This window comes from Neomonachus schauinslandi, chromosome 14 (genome assembly GCF_002201575.2).
Source record: "Neomonachus schauinslandi chromosome 14, ASM220157v2, whole genome shotgun sequence".
Classification (NCBI taxonomy): Eukaryota; Metazoa; Chordata; class Mammalia; order Carnivora; family Phocidae; genus Neomonachus; species Neomonachus schauinslandi.
Window position 1 is genome coordinate 62310647 of NC_058416.1, and position 18649 is coordinate 62329295.

Below are 18649 nucleotides of genomic sequence, written 5' to 3' on the forward strand. Positions count from 1 at the left end.
GGGAGGTGACTGTGTTCTCTCTTACAAACAGAGATTCTCTTTTTTCTGGCCCAGCTGACTCAAAAATGGCCATTGTTCTTCCTATGCCCTCCACTAATTCCTGTCCATCCCTCCCCACCCAACCCAGCAGGCAGTGGCCCAGCCAGATGCACCAGAGGCAGGGGGAGGAACAAGGGCAGGGCTCAGCGTAGACTAGCACACCTTCACAAAGGAAAGAATGCGAGTGCAACTGTCAAAAAGAGGCTAAGAGAGGATTTCATTAAAACAGAGTAGAGGGGCGCCTGGGTGGCTCAGTCGTTAAGTGTCTGCCTTCGGCTCAGGTCATGATCCCGGGGTCCTGGGATCAAGTCCTGCATCAGGCTCCTTGCTCAGCGGGAAGTCTGCTTCTGCCTCTCTCCCTGCTCTCTTTCTCTCAAATAAATAAATAAAATCTTTTTTAAAAAATGTCATAAAACAGGGGCGCCTGGGTGGCTGTCGTTGGGCGTCTGCCTTCGGCTCAGGTCGTGATCTCAGGGTCCTGGGATCGAGCCCCACATCGGGCTCCCTGCTCCGCGGGAAGCCTCTCCCACTCCCCCTGCTTGTGTTCCTGTTCTCGCTGTGTCTCTCTCTGTCAAATAAATAAATAAGATCTTTAAAACAAAAATGTTATAAAACAGAGTAGAAGCCAGCAACTGACAAGAAGGTAACTTCAGGCAGGAATGCAGCCTCAGCAAGTCAAGCTCGCTGAACTTGACCCTTCCCCAGCTCACACCGCTCACTCGGCTTCCTCAGTATTTACAGCATGATTAGCCACGAGGTTTTCTCTGCTCTTGACAAAAGGAAGAAGCGAGTGACTTCTGAAAATATTTTGCCACAGTCTCCTAGCAACAGATGTTCCCAGTTAAATATTTGGGGGTCATGAGTTGAACATGTTCTGTAATGAGATGTTGTGACATTAATCAGCGGCTCAGGACCGTAGAACACAAGGCTGCAATCTCGAAGCTTTGGCAGGCGGGTTGCAACAGGTCCCCAGGGTTTTCTCAGAGTCCACCCTCTGGTTTACTTGCTCTTGCTCACATCGGGTGAGGGATTAAGTGCTCCCTGACCCCCTCTAGCCCCAAGTCGGGAAGGGAAAGTTACATGTGCAGAAAGAGGCTTTCTGGTGCTCCATTTTCTCTCACAAAACTCTCCCACTGTCTCTGGGCATGAATGCTCTACAACCAGCCATTTGTTAAGAAAAAGATTTTTTAAAGTATATTCACGTACAAAACTTAAACATAGATAACTTTCACTTTTAAAATGATACATTACTTCAAGTCAGTGTTTTTTTAAAAACCACTATAAACCATACCTAGAGGTGGAATGATACTGGTGTATGTAATTGACCAACTCTGAAACAGGGAGCTCTGAAGCTACAGGGAGCTGAACCACCTCCTAGGCAATTCTGCCTCTTTCATTAAATAGAGAATGACTTAAAAACAATATACTGTGTTTATACACTCTGGACACCTCTCCATTCCCCATAACAAGCATGCTATTTTAACAAAAGCAGATTCATTTAAACAATTCACAGTTCTTAATTAAGAGTAGTGTCAGCTTTGAATAAATTTTTTTTTTTGTAAATAGGCTCCATGCCCAATGTGGAGCTTGAACTCACAACTCTGAGATCAAGAGTTGCATGCTCTACCGACTGCACCAGCCAGGCGCCCCAGTGTTGGCTTTAAATATTACTATTAAAGCTATTTTACATCAGTACAATCTGCTAAAATTTTAAAATATTCTGAATCAAAAATCGGGGTGCATGTTCTAACAAAGAAGCAAAGATACAAGAAGCAATCCTAGAGGCAGTTTAAAAGCCAGATGTCGTTTCTAACATTCTTGAAGGTTTACAAAGGCCATGGATTAGATAATTAAATGGTCACCATAGGTCTGTGTGAATTTGTTCTTAATCTTTTTTGTCCCACTTACTGATAGCTAGAAAGATGAGTCCAGACCTTTCTTAGGCTCTCTCAGTTTTCAGTTCAAATATATTAAACCAAAGGAAACTTCCACCGTCACTGAAGCGGCTGCCATGAGAAACCAGCTTAGCACAACTTCAATAGTTTGATCCAATTCCATAAAGCCTCTTTTTTTATGTATATTTTTTGTTTCATAAAGGCTTTTTTTTTTTAAGATTTTATTTATTTATTTGACAGAGAGAGACACAGCGAGAACAGGAACACAAGCAGGGGGAGTGGGAGAGGGAGAAGCAGGCTTCCTGCGTGGAGCACGGAGCCCGATGTGGGGCTCAATCCCAGGACCCTGAGATCATGACCTGAGCCGAAGGCAGACGCTTAAAGACTCAGCCACCCAGGCGCCCCCAGTAAAGACTCTTTAAAAAGCTGCACAGGAATGGTGGCTGAGGGGAGGCCTGACCCTGAGCAGACATCTGGGCTGGGTGAGACACAAGTGAGAGGGGGGAAGGCGCAGGGCCTCCAGGGTCCTACCAGAAACCCTTCTCCAGCAAGTGCACCAACAAGAGCCACCGCCTCATCCACGCCGACACTTCTCAGCACAGACTTCACCACATGTAAAAGGCTGTGAAATAGACTTCATATCTACACACCTACCACCCATTGTAAGAAATAAAACATAACAAAGTTCCATGAAGCCCAAGGTAACAAGACTGAGTCTGAACATCTTAAACAATGTACAATTAGATAATGTTTTTCTATTTTCTCTCCGGAAGCAATAAGGGGCGTGTGTGTATGTGTGTGTGTGTTTCAGCTAACCGCCCGTCCCCATCGGAACAGGGTTCACGGAGTTGTATTTTAATGTTGGGTCAGGTTTCTCTATGTGTGACTCCTGTTTATGGGAGTGTAAGTCTCTTTTTCTTATACTGACAATTTCTACAGTTTATACAGACTTGTCAAGTTCAGAGTTCTTTTCCCATTTCCTCGGAAGTATTTCTTAAAGCATTGTCAGTTATGTTGCTCAGAGTCCCTCAGTTGATATATTTCTTTAAAAGTTTAATTTCAGGCAAAAGGAGAGCAAAAACTGCTGTGGTCTAAAACACTGCTGGTGGCATTAATCCCACTCAAAGACTAAAGCAAAATGTATAACGGACCTAAATATGTTCACAGGCTCTGACCCGGTAATTTTACTTTTGAGGATCTATTCTGTGATCAGAGTTAGAAACACAGACCAATTTATGTGAACCAAGATGGGAACATCTAGATTCTATATTACTATATTCTTTTTTTTTTTTAATTAAGTAAGCTCTATCCCCTAAGATCAAAAATCGCATGCTCCGCCGAATGAGCCAGCCAGGTGTCCCCATATATTGTATTTTTTCTTAGAGCAAAATCTGGTAAGAAATGACTCCCTGATTATTGGCCACTATGAAATAAATAATTACAGATTATGCAAGTATTAAAACTTACAGATCTTAGAAACTATATATTAACATGGAATATGGCTTAAACATAATATTCAGTGGGAAAGAAGATCTGATAGTGTTTACAAATAATGAAAATCAGCAAAAAGAAAGAAAAGATAGAAATATACCTCAATGCCAATGATGATTATGTGATGATGATCATACAGAATAATTCTTTTACTCTAGTTCTTAATTTTTAATGATACAGTTCTATATTAGCTTTTGTTGAAAAAAGCAAAGTAAAGATCAAGATAAATAAATACAAATAATGTAGAATGAAGGGGGATCTCCCTTCTTAGAGTGGTATATTCCTGGGGCGCCTGGGTGGCTCAGTCGGTTAAGCGTCTGCCTTCAGCTCGGGTCATGATCCCAGGGTCCTGGGATCGAGCCCCACGTCGGGCTCCCTGCTCAGCGGGGAACCTGCTTCTCCCTCTCCCTCTGCCTGCTTCTTCCCCTGCTTGTACACTCTCTCTGTCAAAAATAAATAAAAATCTTCAAAAAAAAAAAAGAGTGGTATATTGCTTTTTATGATGATGACTATCGTGTCCTGGGCTTCCTTTTTTGAATGTAGTTGCTAGAAACCCAGAGCTTAAATTAATTCTCAGCTGCAACTGAATTAACTCTTACAGTTCACCCTGTGTTTTAAATGGCCACATTTTATGGCTGTCTTTACTATACGTTGTCTTATATCCTTCCTAGAAACAGGAAAGCCATGTATTTTACATAAATAAAGCTTTACCAGATGTTTATATATTCAAACTCACAGGGCGCCTGGGTGGCTCAGTCGGTTAAGCATCTGCCTTCGGCTCAGGTGCTGATCTTGGGGTCCTGGGATCAAGCCCTGCATGGGGCTCCCTGCTCAGCGGGGTGTCTGCTTCTCTCTCTCCCTCTGCCTCGCCCCACCCACCCTGCTCGTGCTCACTCTTTCTCAAACAAATAAATAAAATCTTAGAACAAAACCAAACCAAACCTCACAAACTCATATATTCGCTTCTAACATGCATATGCCCGAGGAAGGGCTCCTACAAGGTCAGTAACGGGAGCCCCCTTCTGAGAGGGAACAAAGTGGACAGAGGAGGGAGGGGCCAGCTTCCCACTGTACATGTCTTCTGCACTTCTGAATTTCCTACCATGCATTGCCCATCAAAAATCAAGGACAGTTGACCCCTGAACTACATGGGCTTAAACTGCGTGGGTCCACTTATGCACAGAATTTTGATAAATAAGTACAGTACTGTAAATGTATTTTCTCTTCCTTATGATTTTATTTTATTTTTTTTAAGATTTTATTTATTTACTTGACAGAGAGAGACACAGAGAGAGAGGGAACACGAGCAGGGGGAGTGGGAGAGGGAGAAGCAGGCTCACCGCCGAGCAGGGAGCCTGATGCGGGGCTCGATCCCAGGGCCCTGGGATCATGACCTGAGCTGAAGGCAGATGCCTAACGACTGAGCCACCCAGGCGCCCCTCCTTATGATTTTCTTAGTAACATTTTCTTCTCTCTAGCTGACTTGATTGTAAGAACACAGAATACATAGAACATACAAAATAGGTGTTAATCGACTGTTTATGTTGTTGGTAAGACTTCCAATCAACAGTAGGCTATTAGTAGTTAAGTCTTCGGGGAGTCAAAAATTATACGTAAATTTTGGACTGTGCAGGGGGTCAGCACCCCTAAACCCATGTGTCGTTCAAGGGTCAACTGTATACTTTTCTTAATGATGAAATCTTAATTTTTTTGGTAAAGTTTACTGAGACTGAGGTAGATTCAGCCAACTGTAATTCAGGTTCAAGAAACCTTAGCTACCTCTCAGATTCTTACCAAAAATCAGTTAAACCTTCAAAGGAAGGGCGTCTGGGTGGCTCAGATGGTTAAGCGTCTGCCTTCGGCTCAGGTCATGATCCCAGGGTCCTGGGATCGAGTCCTGCATTGAATCCCTGCTCGGCGGGGAGCCAGCTTCTCCCTCTCCCTCTGCTGCTTCCCCTGCTTGTGCTCCTTCTCGCTCTCTCTCAAGCAAATAATTAAAATCTTAAAAATAAAACAAAACAAAAACAAAAACCTCCAAGGGAAGAAACTGGGCAGAATTCTATGTGGAAGTATATTTCTGTGCATGTTGGGGAGACAGGCCATTGCTTACTTCAGATTCTTACAGAGGCGTGGATGCTTGAGGGCCCTTCATTCCTCAGACCTTCAAGCTGAAGGAGCCCCAGGAAGGGAACTGATAACACCAGAGGTAGCAGAGCTGAAATTAGCGGCCAAGTCTCCCTTCTCCCCATTCAGTGTTCTCTCTTTTTTTTTTAAGATTTTATTTGACAGAGAGAGACACAGCGAGAGAGGGAACACAAGCAGGGGGAGTGGGAGAGGGAGAAGCAGACCTCCCGCAGAGCAGGGAGCCCGATGCGGGGCTCGATCCCAGGACCCCGGGACCATGACCTGAGACGAAGGCAGATGCTTAACAACTGAGCCATCCAGGCGCCCCTCAGTGCTCTTTTTGGTGACCCAAACTCAGTAACCCAGTGAGGTGGTGCATGCAAGAAGAGTCTACAGCTGCTAAGGATCTATACCCGCTTAGGGGTATAGATCTATACCCTGCTCTGCGGGGAGCCTGCTTCTCCCTCTCCCACTCCCCCTGCTTGTGTTTCCTCTCTTGCTGTCTCTCTCTGTCAAATAAAAATAAAATCTTTAAAAAAAAAAAAAGAAGAAGAAGAATCTATACCCACTAAGAGAAAAAGAAAGGTGGCATTGATCTGTGTCAAGATCAGTGCCACAGGGGAGTTGTCCTTTTTTCCTTGTGGGCATACAGAATATGAATATTCGCCCAGTCAAGTCTCCATCACAGGAACTGAGGGAGCAGTCCGCTGAACTGAGACTGACACCAGCTGGTAGTAAGGGCAAGGGGGCGGGGGGGGGGGGGGGGCAAAGGGGTTCAGCTCTTCTAGAGACCAGTACACAATGTCCATAATGCATGTGCGAACATTTCTTCAGGACAAATTCCTTGAACTGAAACTGCTGAATCAAAATTCCAGATTTGCTGAATCCATTAAGCTGTTCTCTGACAATGCTTACAACTCAGTCTCCCAAGCAACCTCACCAATGCCAGCTGTTGGTTTTTAAAGTACCACCCTGTCTGTTGGGAGAAAAATGTCTTGTTTTAATGTCTCCTCCTCATTCCCAATTACTAGTAAATTATGTCCCTAGGTATTTATAACTTTCATTGCTATTGTGAATAGGATATTTTCCCATTATATTTTATAATTGATTATTACCTTTAAGGAGATCAATTTGTCCCAGTTTGCCTGGGACTTTACCAGTTTCAGGACTGAGCGGGTAGTGTCCTGAGAAACTCCCCAGTCCCAGGCAAATCAGGACAGTTGGTCACCCCATAGCAATAACGTCTGAGTCTTTATCTTGTGTGTGACTGCCTTATTGAGGTCTTGTAAGTGCCAATCACTGGTCATTGGACAGGCTATCTGGAAAATCCAAGAGAATCATTCCACCTTCAAATAACAATTTTGTCTTTTCCTTTAAATGATCTGTATCTTTTTTCTTTCTCTGGTCTTCATGCACTGGCTAGAACCTTCAAAACATGGAATAGTAGAGACAATGGACATCTCTTTCTCATAAGTGACTTTGCTTGGAATACTTCTAATGTTTCACCAGTGAGTGTGACATTGCTATGGATTTGGTAGGTAATTCTTAAACAGAGGAAGTATGTTTTCTACTCCCAGCTTGCACGTAAGGGTTTTTGTCCTCTACAAGTCAGGAACACATACTGAATTTTATCAAATATTTTGGGGCACCTATTAAGATGTTGTCTTTCTTAATCTATTTGCTGACTTCTCTCTCTCTTTTTTTTTGAGATTTTATTTATTTGTCAGAAAGATAGAGTACAAGCAGGGGGAGCGGCAGGCAGAGGGAGAAGCAGGTTCCCTGCTGAGCAAAGAGCCCAACATGGGACTCGATCCCAGGACCCCGGGATCATGACCTGAGCCGAAGGCAGTCGCTTAACCAACTGAGCCACCCAGGAGCCCCTATTAGCTGACTTCTCAAAGTTGAACCATCCTTGCATTCCTAGGATGTTGCTAATATTTATCAAGCACTTACTATGTAGGAGATATTCTAGATACATAGGGTTTAAATAGCAGAGGATTATCTGTTACTCTCAATGAAATCATCTCCACATGGTGCCTTTTGAGGAAGGGGTTGGAAAGTAGATCTTTGATAGATTTAATTTCTATACCACAGTAACTTTAAGCCATGAATCAGCCTTAAGAGTCTCTCATTTCCTTGTAAGACACTTTACCTTTTACGGGCATGGAAATTGTGCTTATTGTTGATTGAGGTACTTTGTTGATAAGTAATATTTTTCTCTTTAGGCATATTTCTTACTCAATTACATCAGTAATTTTTGAGAAAGAACATAAGTGAATGTGTGGTATCTAACATTAAAATACGATCGTCGAATGGAACACCTTCAAATCTGCCACACATCCTGTAGGCTCTACCTTGGCTCCTAAGGTAGAAGTGGTTATGAATGGCCATATGTTTGTGTAGTGCCTTTCTCTTTTCATTTTTTTCTTTTTTTTCTCTTTTCATTCCCCTTATTTAGTGGAGTGTCTCTATTAAGGCTTTGAGCACTACTATCCAATAGAATTTGCTGTGATGAAGGAATTGTTCCGTATGTCCAATATGGTGCCACTCGCCACATTTAATTATTGAGCCCCTGAAATGTAGCTAGTACAACTGAGGAAGTGAATTGATTTTATGTAATTTCTATGAACTTTAAATAGCCACATGTGGCTAGTGGCTACCACATCGGGCAGCAGAGTCCAGAAGAGGCTTCGCTTGGGGCCAATTATGGTCCAACCCTTGAACAAGTTATTATCAGAAACTTTGCCTGTCCCGTTGGTTGTGTAAGTTGTCAGGGTGATGGGGAAGGGGACGATACTCAAAGGATTCATAAACTTTGTGAACGTTCATCTTGCTGAGTTCCCCTTATAACAGGTCACTACCTGACTCTACTAGAGAGTCATCAGGTCATGTACCAATAAAATCTTTCAGGATTCTGTCTCTTCTTGCATATTTTGAATATTCCTCCTCTGAGTATTTTGTCAAGTAACCTTGATTCTAAAAACCACGGCTACAGGGTGATGGAGGCTGGTAGTACTAATGGTGCCGCTTCACTTAACGATACACAATTTTCTTTGGGAGTGTGTGGATGGACAGGTGCTTTATCATGTCTTAGGTGGAAGAAGGGAGGGAAGGATTTGCCCAGTTCTAAAAAAACAAAATTCACACAGTGCCAGCCTTTGGGAAAAAAGCAAAATAACTGTCTATAGGTAATGAAAGAGAAATATAGGTATAAACACACTGCAATTAGAAGATGAGCAACAGGGGTGCCTGGGTGGCTCAGTCCTTGGGCGTCTGCCTTCGGCTCAAGTCATGATCCCAGGGTCCTGGGATCGAGCCCCATATCGGGCTCCCCGCTCAGCGGGAAGCCTGCTCCTCCCTCTCCCACTCCCCCTGCTTGTGTTCCCTCTCTGGCTGTGTCTCTCTCTGTCAAATAAATAAAATCTTTAAAAAAAAAAAAAAAAAAGATGAGCAACATAGGAACCGAAACAAATGATTATCATCATATTAATGATAATTTATAAGGGCAAGAAAGAAGTTAATGTCTAAAAAATTTGTTAAACCAAGAACTATCAATACAAGCATTTCATTTAGAGAGACAGAGATTACTTTCCTAAAGAAAAGTCAAGAACTAAAAGGGGCAGCACCCTGTCACGACACTGGAGACTGCTAATTTCCATCCTAAGCTTTTATCTTTTAATCTTGCACATGAAGTAGTTTGATGTGTGAAAAAAAACAGAAAGAGGCAGAAGGAAGCAGGAGATGGAACCCACCGAAGATGAAGTTGTCCGGCCGGAAGAGATGCCCGAAAGGCCCGGACCGTACACTGTCCATGGTGCCTGGCTCCAAGTCCACCAGGGCAGCCCTGGGCACGTATTTCTGAGCTGGAAGAGAACAAAGCCCACCCCCAAGGGTCACTTTCTGGTCTCCAGAGTCATGGACTGTCCCCTAGCGAGCCCCCCCAGCACAGCTGCCTGGACAGGTAGGAAGCAGGGCTTCTTCAGAGACAGGCCCGGCTTTCTTAGGACCCCAGAACCTCAGCACTGGGAGGGGCCTGGGGGAACACAGTTCCAGCTGAAGTTGTTCCAATGAGGAAACCAGCCCAAGCATGAATGGGCAGAGGAAGTGCCAGGAATAAGCAGGATGAGAAATCAGGTCTCCTGACTTCCTGCCTTCTGTATTTTCCACTTCACCCTGATACCTCTTTCCTGTTGGGAAGTTTTACTTTTTTAGCTCCATGGAAATAAACTGTATCTGTTGCAGCTAATTGCTGTGTTGCTCTACATTCTTTCCACTTTTTGGCACCTCCCTCATGCACACACATACATGAATCCAAGCTTTAGCCTGAGCACCTCGTTATAGGTACGATCCCATGGGCTGTTTCCGGGCTCCAGGCTGTTTCCTAGGGCCCCAGAGGGGGGTGGCCAGGATCCACTCTCATGTATGAACCAGTGTTGCTGTGTAGCTTTTTTGTTAGCAAGCACATTTTCATGCCTAGTGGGCAGGAACTTGTTCCCCAGTGAGGATGGGGTTAACAGGATTGCACCCTACAACTCCTGTCCAGCTACACACACATAGCCAGACTGAAGAAAGGAAGTTAACAAGCTGGACCTGAAGGTTAACAGCAGATGCAATGTATAACTGGAATTTTCTTTAGTGCTATCTAGAAATTTCATATTCTATGCCCTGCTTGTCCAGACCTTTTCTTCTAGCTGCTGAATGAATAAAACCCAGTGATTTATGTATCCTGCTCTTCACAACTCTTGTGTGGACAAACAGCAAGTGACTCCAAAAACCAGATTATTTCTTTCTGGGGACATATGTCATGCATGTGGAAGGGTAGCATCTGTCATTTTCTGGGTGTTCTTTCAAAGTCTTAGTTTTTTGTTGTTTTGTGAAGGGCACCTATCACTTTTATAATAAAAACTGTAACAAATAATGTATACATATAGCCACTATATATATGTAGGTATCCAGGGCAGAGGTGATGTTATTCCCAATCTTGGATAAACCACAGCTTGGAATTTGTACTGAACTCCACCAATTATCCAGAATTGTCTGTAGTTTCAGCTTCCAGGGAGCATAGAGAGTTTTTGGAGGTCGGTAAAAGGTCAGAAAAGTCATTTAACTGGGTGCTTTTCAAATTTTTAGCCAAGAATCTCCATTAAGAGATCCATTTTAAACTGAAAAACAAAACAAAACAAAAAGTCGGACATGACCCAGTAAGGGATTTCACAACACTAACTAACGGGTTGTCTAGTTCAAGAGTTCAGACCCCGTGATGGGCCAAATTCGGCTGTTTGAAATAAACTGACGGCGGATTTCCCGCCCCAGGGGAAGCGAGGGAGTCGGGCATCCTGCTATATCCCTGGAAAATTTCCGAGGGCAAACTACCCTAGCGCAAGGGCGGCATCCTGAGCGCCAACCTTGGATCGGTCGGGGAAGGCCGGGGTCCCGGAGGGGTAAGGCCGGGTCCGGGAGAGGGATGGCCGGGGTCCAGGCGGGGGTGGCCGAGGGTCCGGGACGGGATGGCTAGGGCCCCAGAGGGGGGTGGCCAGGATCTGAGGAGGAGATGGCCAGGGTCCGGGCGGGGATGGCCGAGGGTTTGGGAGGGGGACGGCGGGGTCCGACGGGGAAGGGCGGAGTCCCGGCGGCGCCGCGCTACTCACAGGATGACTCATTGTAGTAGACGTTGATTCTCTCCAGTTGCAGCGCCGAGTCACCCACGTAGCCTCCGGCTGGGTCGATACCGTGTTCATCGCTGATCACTTCCCAAAACTTGGGCAGGGCGAGGCGGGGGAACAGACGGTCAGAACCCGAAGCCTAGGGCGCCCTCCCCCGCGGCTCACGCCAGGGCTGGCCCGGCGGGGCGGGGTGCGCGGGGCCCGGCTGCCGAATTCCAGGCGCGCCTGAGCCGCCGGCGGCCGCTCCCAGCTGGGGTGGGGATAGGGGTGAGGGGCAGGGGGTCCCTGGCTGTGACGCCCCCTCCTCGGCCGCGCCACTCCTCGAAGCACTTCCCGAGTGCCGCGCAGGGCAGGGCTGGGCTCCGAGGACCGAGGCGCACAGAGGGTGCGCACCGGGGCGCCCGCACTGAGGGGTCGAGCCCCGACACCCTAGGCCTGCCAGCTGCCCACCCGCAGGGAGCCCAGTGCCCGGCCCACCTTGGTGCCGATCTGGTTCCCGCACTGGCCCGCCTGGATGTGCACGATCTCCCTCATGGCGGGCGCCGGCTCTGCGCTCGGGGCACTGGCTGTTCGGACCGCCGCTGCGACTGCGGGCCCCCGGCGCGCTCCCCGGGACTCGACCCTCCGCCTGCTCTCCACCCCCCATCCGGGCTGCCCCGACCAATGGCCGCGGGCCTCGCCCTCCCGGGCCGCGCCCCCTCCGCCCCCGCGGACCGCGCGCCGCCCCCGCTCCCCCCAGCGCCCGTAGAGCCCCCACCCCCGGGCCTCGCCCTCCCGGGCCGCGCCTCCTCGCGTCCCGGCGGGCCTTGGGCCTCCCTCCTCGCACCCCAGGACTCCCTCCCCGGGCACCCCGCTGCCGGCGCCCCACCTCGGCTCGCCTCCCCCTGGGCCATCTTCCCCGGGCCGCTTCCACGCGGTGCTGTCCCAGGAGCGAGAACAGAAAGGGGAACTGAGGACGCACTGCTGGGGAAGTCAGGCCGGGAAATGCGCCTACTGAAGCGGATTTGGGGGCGGAGATAGGGGGAGATGTTGGAGACTTTAAAAGTGGGGAGGCGGGCGGGAAGGACGCGGCTTCGGCCCCTCCCCGCCCTCATTTTGCTGCCCTCCCTACTCCCCCACCCCCCCGTCGCTGACCCTCCCCGGAGGGAGACCGTTCCCGCTGAGCCGTCCTGGGCAGGCGGGGTCCCACCTGGAGCCGCCCGGGGTGGGTTCTGGGGCCGCGCGGGCCTGGCTGGGCCAGGCCGGGGTGCTCTGCAGCTGTGGGTGCGCACTGTCCACCACCCCGCCCCCCGGCACCCCGCCCGCGCCGCGGGGTCAAACGCAGCGAGGAGACAGGCTTTGGGACGCGAAAGTGGAGTGTTCCAGCGTGACTCTGACTCTCGTCCTCCCCACTGAACTTAGGGTATTGGTTCTTATGTCCTTGCTTTCCTGCCTATCCGTCTCGAAATACAGGTACCTTTCCATTCCCGCGACTCCGAAACGTTTGTAGTGGGGTTTAGTTAGAGTGAATACCTGGCGGCATCGGACAGTGAACACGCGCACACACACACACACACACACACCTGTACACACGCACGCACGCACACCCCCTGCACAGTTGTCTACGCAGCCTCTCCACTGGGAGTCAGCGATGAAAAAGCTCTTCGGCCCCAGGAGGGCGCAGAGGGCTGGCTTCTACCTCTGCCGGCTCCCTCACCTTCCCTACTCCTGGGTGCCGGGGACTCCCTTTTGCTGTTCGGCGGGAGGTGTGCCTGTGTGCCTGTTCTTTCCGTAAGTGCAGTGCTGGAGGAGTGAGGACGCCAGAGGGAAAGTTTCATCGGACACGTCTCCATGCTCAAGGGGCCGCGGAAAGGCAGGCCGATGCCGCAGAAAGAACGCAGCCCTCTCTGGGGACGTGAAGACAACTGTGCCGATGCAAAGCATGGCTCCATATTTCTTTTATAACATGGTGCAGCCCGGACCTCTCTCTCCAAACGTCCCGTTTCCCAGTGTTAGCTGGGCGGCCCCTCCTGGGCACCTGTTCCCTTCACACCCTCCAGCAGGTAACACAGTCCTCACTTTAGGGGCTGGCATCCGGGCCCTCTGGGCTCGAACCCTTACCCCTCCCTGCTCAGTTGCCCTCATTTGGCCGCCACCCGCTCTGTTTGCCCCAGCCAGCCTGGGCGCCTCTGCGGCCAGCCCTCTCCATAGGCATGCTCACCACGGACACCCACACACCTAGAACTCTTTCCAGTTCACTCCTACGGAAGCTTCTAGCTGGCAGGGCTCACTCACTCATGTACTCCTGCGGCAGATACTTAATGTATGCCAGGGGTAATCAGGGTTACTTCTGGGCATGAATTAGGCCCTCAGGGAGCAATAGTCCCTCTTCCCGGTGGTCTTGTGTGGTAGAAAGGAATGACCACTGGGTGGTGAGTCAGGGTGACTTGGATTTCAATTCTGGTTCTGTTTCCAGTTAGCTTTGTGTTCACTCCAATTCTCTGGGCTTCAGTTTATTCATGTGTAAAATGAAAGGATTATCCTAGGGGCTCTGATTCTGTGGCACCTTCGGTTGGAATGTACATCCACCAGAGACTTTTGCATGAGTTTCCCTGTGTGAGCACTTTAGGTGGGGAGACTCTGGAAAGCCCGGACTGCACCCCTCCCAGGCCAAATGGAAATGCCACACAAAGAGGAAGGGACAATGCTCTGTAATCTGCACCAGTAGTTTCTCTTTAGGTATATGAAAACTTTGGGAAAGTCCTCACGACTGTGTGGTTGGAAAGTGGTAGAGAACTTGAAATATTTTTTCTTTTGGAGTTTTCCAAATGTTTCCAATTTTAAGGATTAATTTCTTTAACCTTTGGGTCCCTGGCCCTGGTCCCCCCCCCGCACCTTCTGTGATGCCAGGAAGCAGGTGAGGGGCCACAGCCCTGCCCACGCTCTGTCATCAGACTTTCAACCTGAGGTGACCCAGCTGTCCTCTTCTGAGTAGCCAGCACCCTTATTTAGGCTGTTTGTGGCCATTGCTCAATTTAATTACTGACTCCAAGTAAACGCTCCCTTTTTCCGTCTCCTGGTACTGAGTCTAGTGTGAGGAGCTGGGGGAGTGGAGGGCCTCGGGTTCCTGGGAGAGACTTTGCTCAGCTCTGGTCACACAACCCCTGCGGAATCAAGCCACTAAGTAGCTTGAAGAAAGGCGTCTACTTCAGAAGCTTTGGTGGTTTGTGGAAATAACCACGTTTTTGATGCTACTCCTTGGGTGGGAATTTGAGTCCGAGATATTTGATGGACTAATAAGAAGGCAGGTGTCAGTGGCTTCAGGAACACCCATCCCCGGGATTCGACGGCGGAAAGTTGATTTATTAGAGTTTCTAATGGACACTCTCTGCTGACCGGCACCCCAGCCTACCATCCACATCACGAGGGCGCGTAACTAAGGTGACTTGGGCTCGTTGCCGCACGCTTTTCCACACAACTTATGGAATCATCACAACAACTTATGGACTCATCACAACATCACAACAGTTACAGATGCTACTGCAGATGAGAAAACGGACGCTCAGAGCGGGCATCACCTTGCTGGCAAGTGGGCGACAGGATTCCAGCCCACGGCTAAGGTCCTCACAACGATGGGGCTGGAGCAAAAGGACACCTGGGTCTAAGGATGTGCAAGTTACAAATCAAGCCTACAAAAGTTTTAAAGGGTGCATTCTGTCCTCCTGCCTTTTCCTGTCTGGAAAGCCAGGTTCCAGTGTAGGATTCTCAGATGCCTTGGGGATTTGCATCAGGAGTGGGGGAGGGGGCTGCTGGCCTGCAGCCTCCAGCCCCAACTCTCAGCTTGCCCCCGTCTCTCCCTCTCCAACTCCATCCCACACTGGGAAGGGCCTCCTGGGCTCCTGGGAACACCCCAGACCCCCCAGCCCCCACACAGCCATCCCTGGGACACCACTTTTTGCACATCAGTGTCACTGTCCACCATGAGGGGGGCCTGGAAGCAGGTTGGGACGTTCGTGGGGGGCATTGAGTGTATCAAATCAACTTCACAACAAACACGACCTGACGTCTACCTGCTGGTGATGGAATTGTTGCCATGTTGTGTGGCAATTTGGCAAAAATGGCAGCATGTCTTGCTGTAGTCAGATGGCTTTACCCAGCCCAACCTAAGTGTGTTTGTATTTTCCCAGTCATGGAATCAGTTCCAACACTGACCATTTTCTCTGATACTGTGCATAATATAACAGTCTTCAGTCTGTTCTAGAAGGAAGAGCTCTGTGTGAGGTGACAGAATCCTGGGATCTGATCCCCGATGTGACCTCCAAGCCTCAGCTTCTTCCCCAGCAACATGAGGGGGTTGAGTGACTAGATACAAAGACCTTGAGCCCAAACATCCAGGGCTCCCCCAGCACCCCTAGGCCATACTCAGGGGATCTTCCCCCCTCATTCTCCCTCACCCTGGCCCCTTATCTTGAGCACACACACTGCAGGGTGTGCAGGGTAAGGGGCTGAGGCCCCAGCACACCCAGGTGTTATGGAGGAGGGGAGAGAAGTGCTGGGAGGGGCAGAGGTCCTGATGGGGAGCTGCCCGGGGAGAAGGGGCTCTGGAATGTCCCTGCCAGGTGACTTAGGCTGGAGGCCAGGGGAAGGAAGGAAAGGTGCCTTCATCCTGGGATTTTTAAAACCAGCTGGGGCACCTGGGTGGCTCAGTTGGTTAAGCGACTGCCTTTGGCTCAGGTCATGATCCTGGAGTCCCAGGATCGAGTCCCGCATCGGGCTCCCTGCTCAGCAGGGAGTCTGCTTTTCGGAGCTCTGACCCTCTCCCCTCTCATGCTCTCTATTGCATTCTCTCTCTCAAATAAATAAATAAAATCTTTAAAATAAATGAATAAATAAAACCAGCTGAAGCAGGACACTGTTCAGGGCTAGCCTTGGGCAGCTTATATTTTTAAAAATAATCTTTGTATTATTTTCCCATTAAAAACTAGTAGATGAGTTTTGCCAGATGAAAATTCTGGAGATCTGTTGCACAACACTGCGAATATACTGAATGCTACTGAATTGTATGCTTAAAAATAGTTAAGATGGGGCGCCTGGGTGGCTCAGATGGTTAAGCGTCTGCCTTCGGCTCAGGTCATGATCTCAGGGTCCTGGGATCGAGTCCCGCATCGGGCTCCCTGCTCTTTGGGAGCCTGCTTCTCCCTCTGCCTCTCTCTCTCTCTCTGTCTCTCATGAATAAATAAATAAATAAAATCTTAAAAAAAAAAAAAAAATAGTTAAGATGGCACATTTTATGGTGTGCACTTTTTTAAAACCATAATTTTAAAAAGGGGTGGGGTAGTAATAGACAAGCTTCACAAAAGTTGGAAAAGACTGAAAAGTAAACAAAAAACAAAAATCCAACCCCCAAAACACCATTAATTAATTAGTTAATTAATTAATTAACGTTTGGACACATTTCCTGGCAGTCTTTTTTTTTTTTTTTTTTTAGTAACATATAGTGTAATATCAGTTTCAGCGGTAGAATTTAGTGATTCATCACCTCCATACAACAGCCGGTGCTCATCACAGCAAGTGCCCTCCTTAATTCCCATCACCCACCTAGCCCATGCCCCGCCCTCTTCCCTTCCAGCAACCCTTCCTGATAGTCTTACTCTACAGCCAGTTTTCTTTCTTTCTTTCTTTTTTTTTTTTTAAAGATTTCATTTATTTGACAGAGAGAGACACAGTGAGAGAGGGAACACAAGCAGGGGGAGGGGGAGAGGGAGAAGCAGGCCTCCCACGGAGCAGGGAGCCCAATGTGGGGCTCGATCCCAGGACCCTGGGACCATGACCTGAGCCAAAGGCAGACACTTAACGACAGAGCCACCAGGCGCCCCCTACAACTAGTTTTCTTAAACTTAATTAGGTTCATGTTGCCTGTGGGCTTTGAAACACTGAACTTTTGTAAGCGTAGCTTCTTCGCGTTTGCATGGTGCTTCATAAAAACCATCCTTAATGACCGCACAACATTTTATAGAGTATTCTAATTATTCCCTTCTGTTGGGCTATCTGGCTTAATTTCCAATTTTCCACTACTATTTCCACTATTCCACTACTGTCAATAATGCTTCAACAAACATCTTTGTGCATGAAATATTTTTGAATTTAGAATTGAAGATTGGTTCCTAAACGTGGAATTACTGGATCAAACGCTATGATTAAAAGGATTCCAATCCCTGTTGTCAGTCCTCTTTCCAGAAGAGAGGCAGAGAGGAGCAGTGCAGGGAAGAGCTCATTGCAACCTGAGGATGAGAACCTCTTTGTGAAGAGGGAGATTCTCACCAACCCCCAAGCCTCCTCTCCTGGTCTCTGGATGCCTGGAATTCTTTGAGAGAGGGAGAGAGGGAGAAAAAGGCTGTGCTTTTCCTTTAAAGAGGAAATACCTTAGAGGCTCAGCTGGCAGGGGCTTTGAGGTCCAGTGTGTGTGAATGAAGGAATGGGGCCCTGCCCTGATTAGAGGTGGAGGTGGCCCCTGGGAGACCCAGCCTGTCACTGAGAAAGGGAAGGACATTGTCACTGAGAAAGGGAAGGACATTCCCACCGGCTCTACCCTAATGTGGAGTCTGCCCTAATGTGGAGTCTGCCCTAATGTGTTGGGAGCAACACCAATACAACTCTATATAGCCCACAGGGCCACTTTACTCGAACCTGTCCTACTCGATCCCTGATTGTTTCATGTGCAAAGTGTTCTCTGTCCCTTTCTATGTGACTTCTGCAGTGTCCTTTCCTTGGGAATGTTAGAGCACAAAACTCTTTTGCTAATAAAATGAGGTGGCTGGGATTAGTGCCTCGTGGAGCTTTGAGACTGGACAGAGTAGGTTGAGTTTCAGCTCTGCCACATGGGAAAATGGGGGTTATACTCCAGCCTTACCGGACTGTTGGGCAGATTGTGTATTGGGTATGTAAAAGGGTCTTTTCGTTTGATGATGAGATTGCCTGAAAGCAGGCACTCAGCACATTTGTCTTCAAGTATGTACCATATAAACGCATAAATCTCTCATTTCTAGAACTGCAGAAGATAACTTCATTTTGTTGCAGTCATAGGGCTATAAAAAATTAAGTTTATGTTAAATGAAATAGAAATCGATTTAAGTGATTGTGTGATTTGGAAGGTTGTGTGTGTGTGTGAGAGAGAGAGAAATAGAGAAATAGATACTTAATTACCTCTTCTTTATTTTTAAAATTTAAATCCAATTAATTAACATATAGTGTATGTTTCAGAGGTAAAGGTCAGTGATTCATCAGTTGCATATAACACCCAGTGCTGGGGCACCTGGGTGGTTCAGTCGGTTAAGTGTCTGCCTTTGGCTCAGGTCATGGTCCCAGGGTCCTGGGATCGAGCCCCGCATCGGGCTCCCTGCTCAGCGGGAAGCCTGCTTCTCCCTCTCCCACTCCCCCTGCTTATGTTCCCTCTCTTGC

General features: G+C 48.1%; 1 protein-coding gene across 6 annotated transcripts in view; it reads right to left on the reverse strand.

The window, feature by feature from the left end:
• TUBB6 (tubulin beta 6 class V) overlaps window positions 1-12136 on the reverse strand; it is a 16834-nt gene extending 4698 nt beyond the window's left edge. The window contains exons 1-3 of one of the 6 annotated variants that reach the window (XM_021683006.2): window positions 12081-12136; window positions 11198-11306; window positions 9302-9407 (exon numbers count right to left, since the gene is read on the reverse strand). In XM_021683006.2, coding sequence (XP_021538681.2) covers window positions 9302-9407; window positions 11198-11287 — 196 coding nt within the window. In that variant the 5' untranslated portion in view covers window positions 11288-11306; window positions 12081-12136. Of the gene's footprint in view, window positions 1-9301; window positions 9413-11197; window positions 11307-11689; window positions 11849-12080 lie in introns of those variants that run through there. The other 5 variants (XM_021683008.2, XM_021683005.2, XM_021683004.2 and 2 more) reach the window with 5 other exon arrangements.
• Window positions 12137-18649: the final 6513 nt, after the last annotated feature.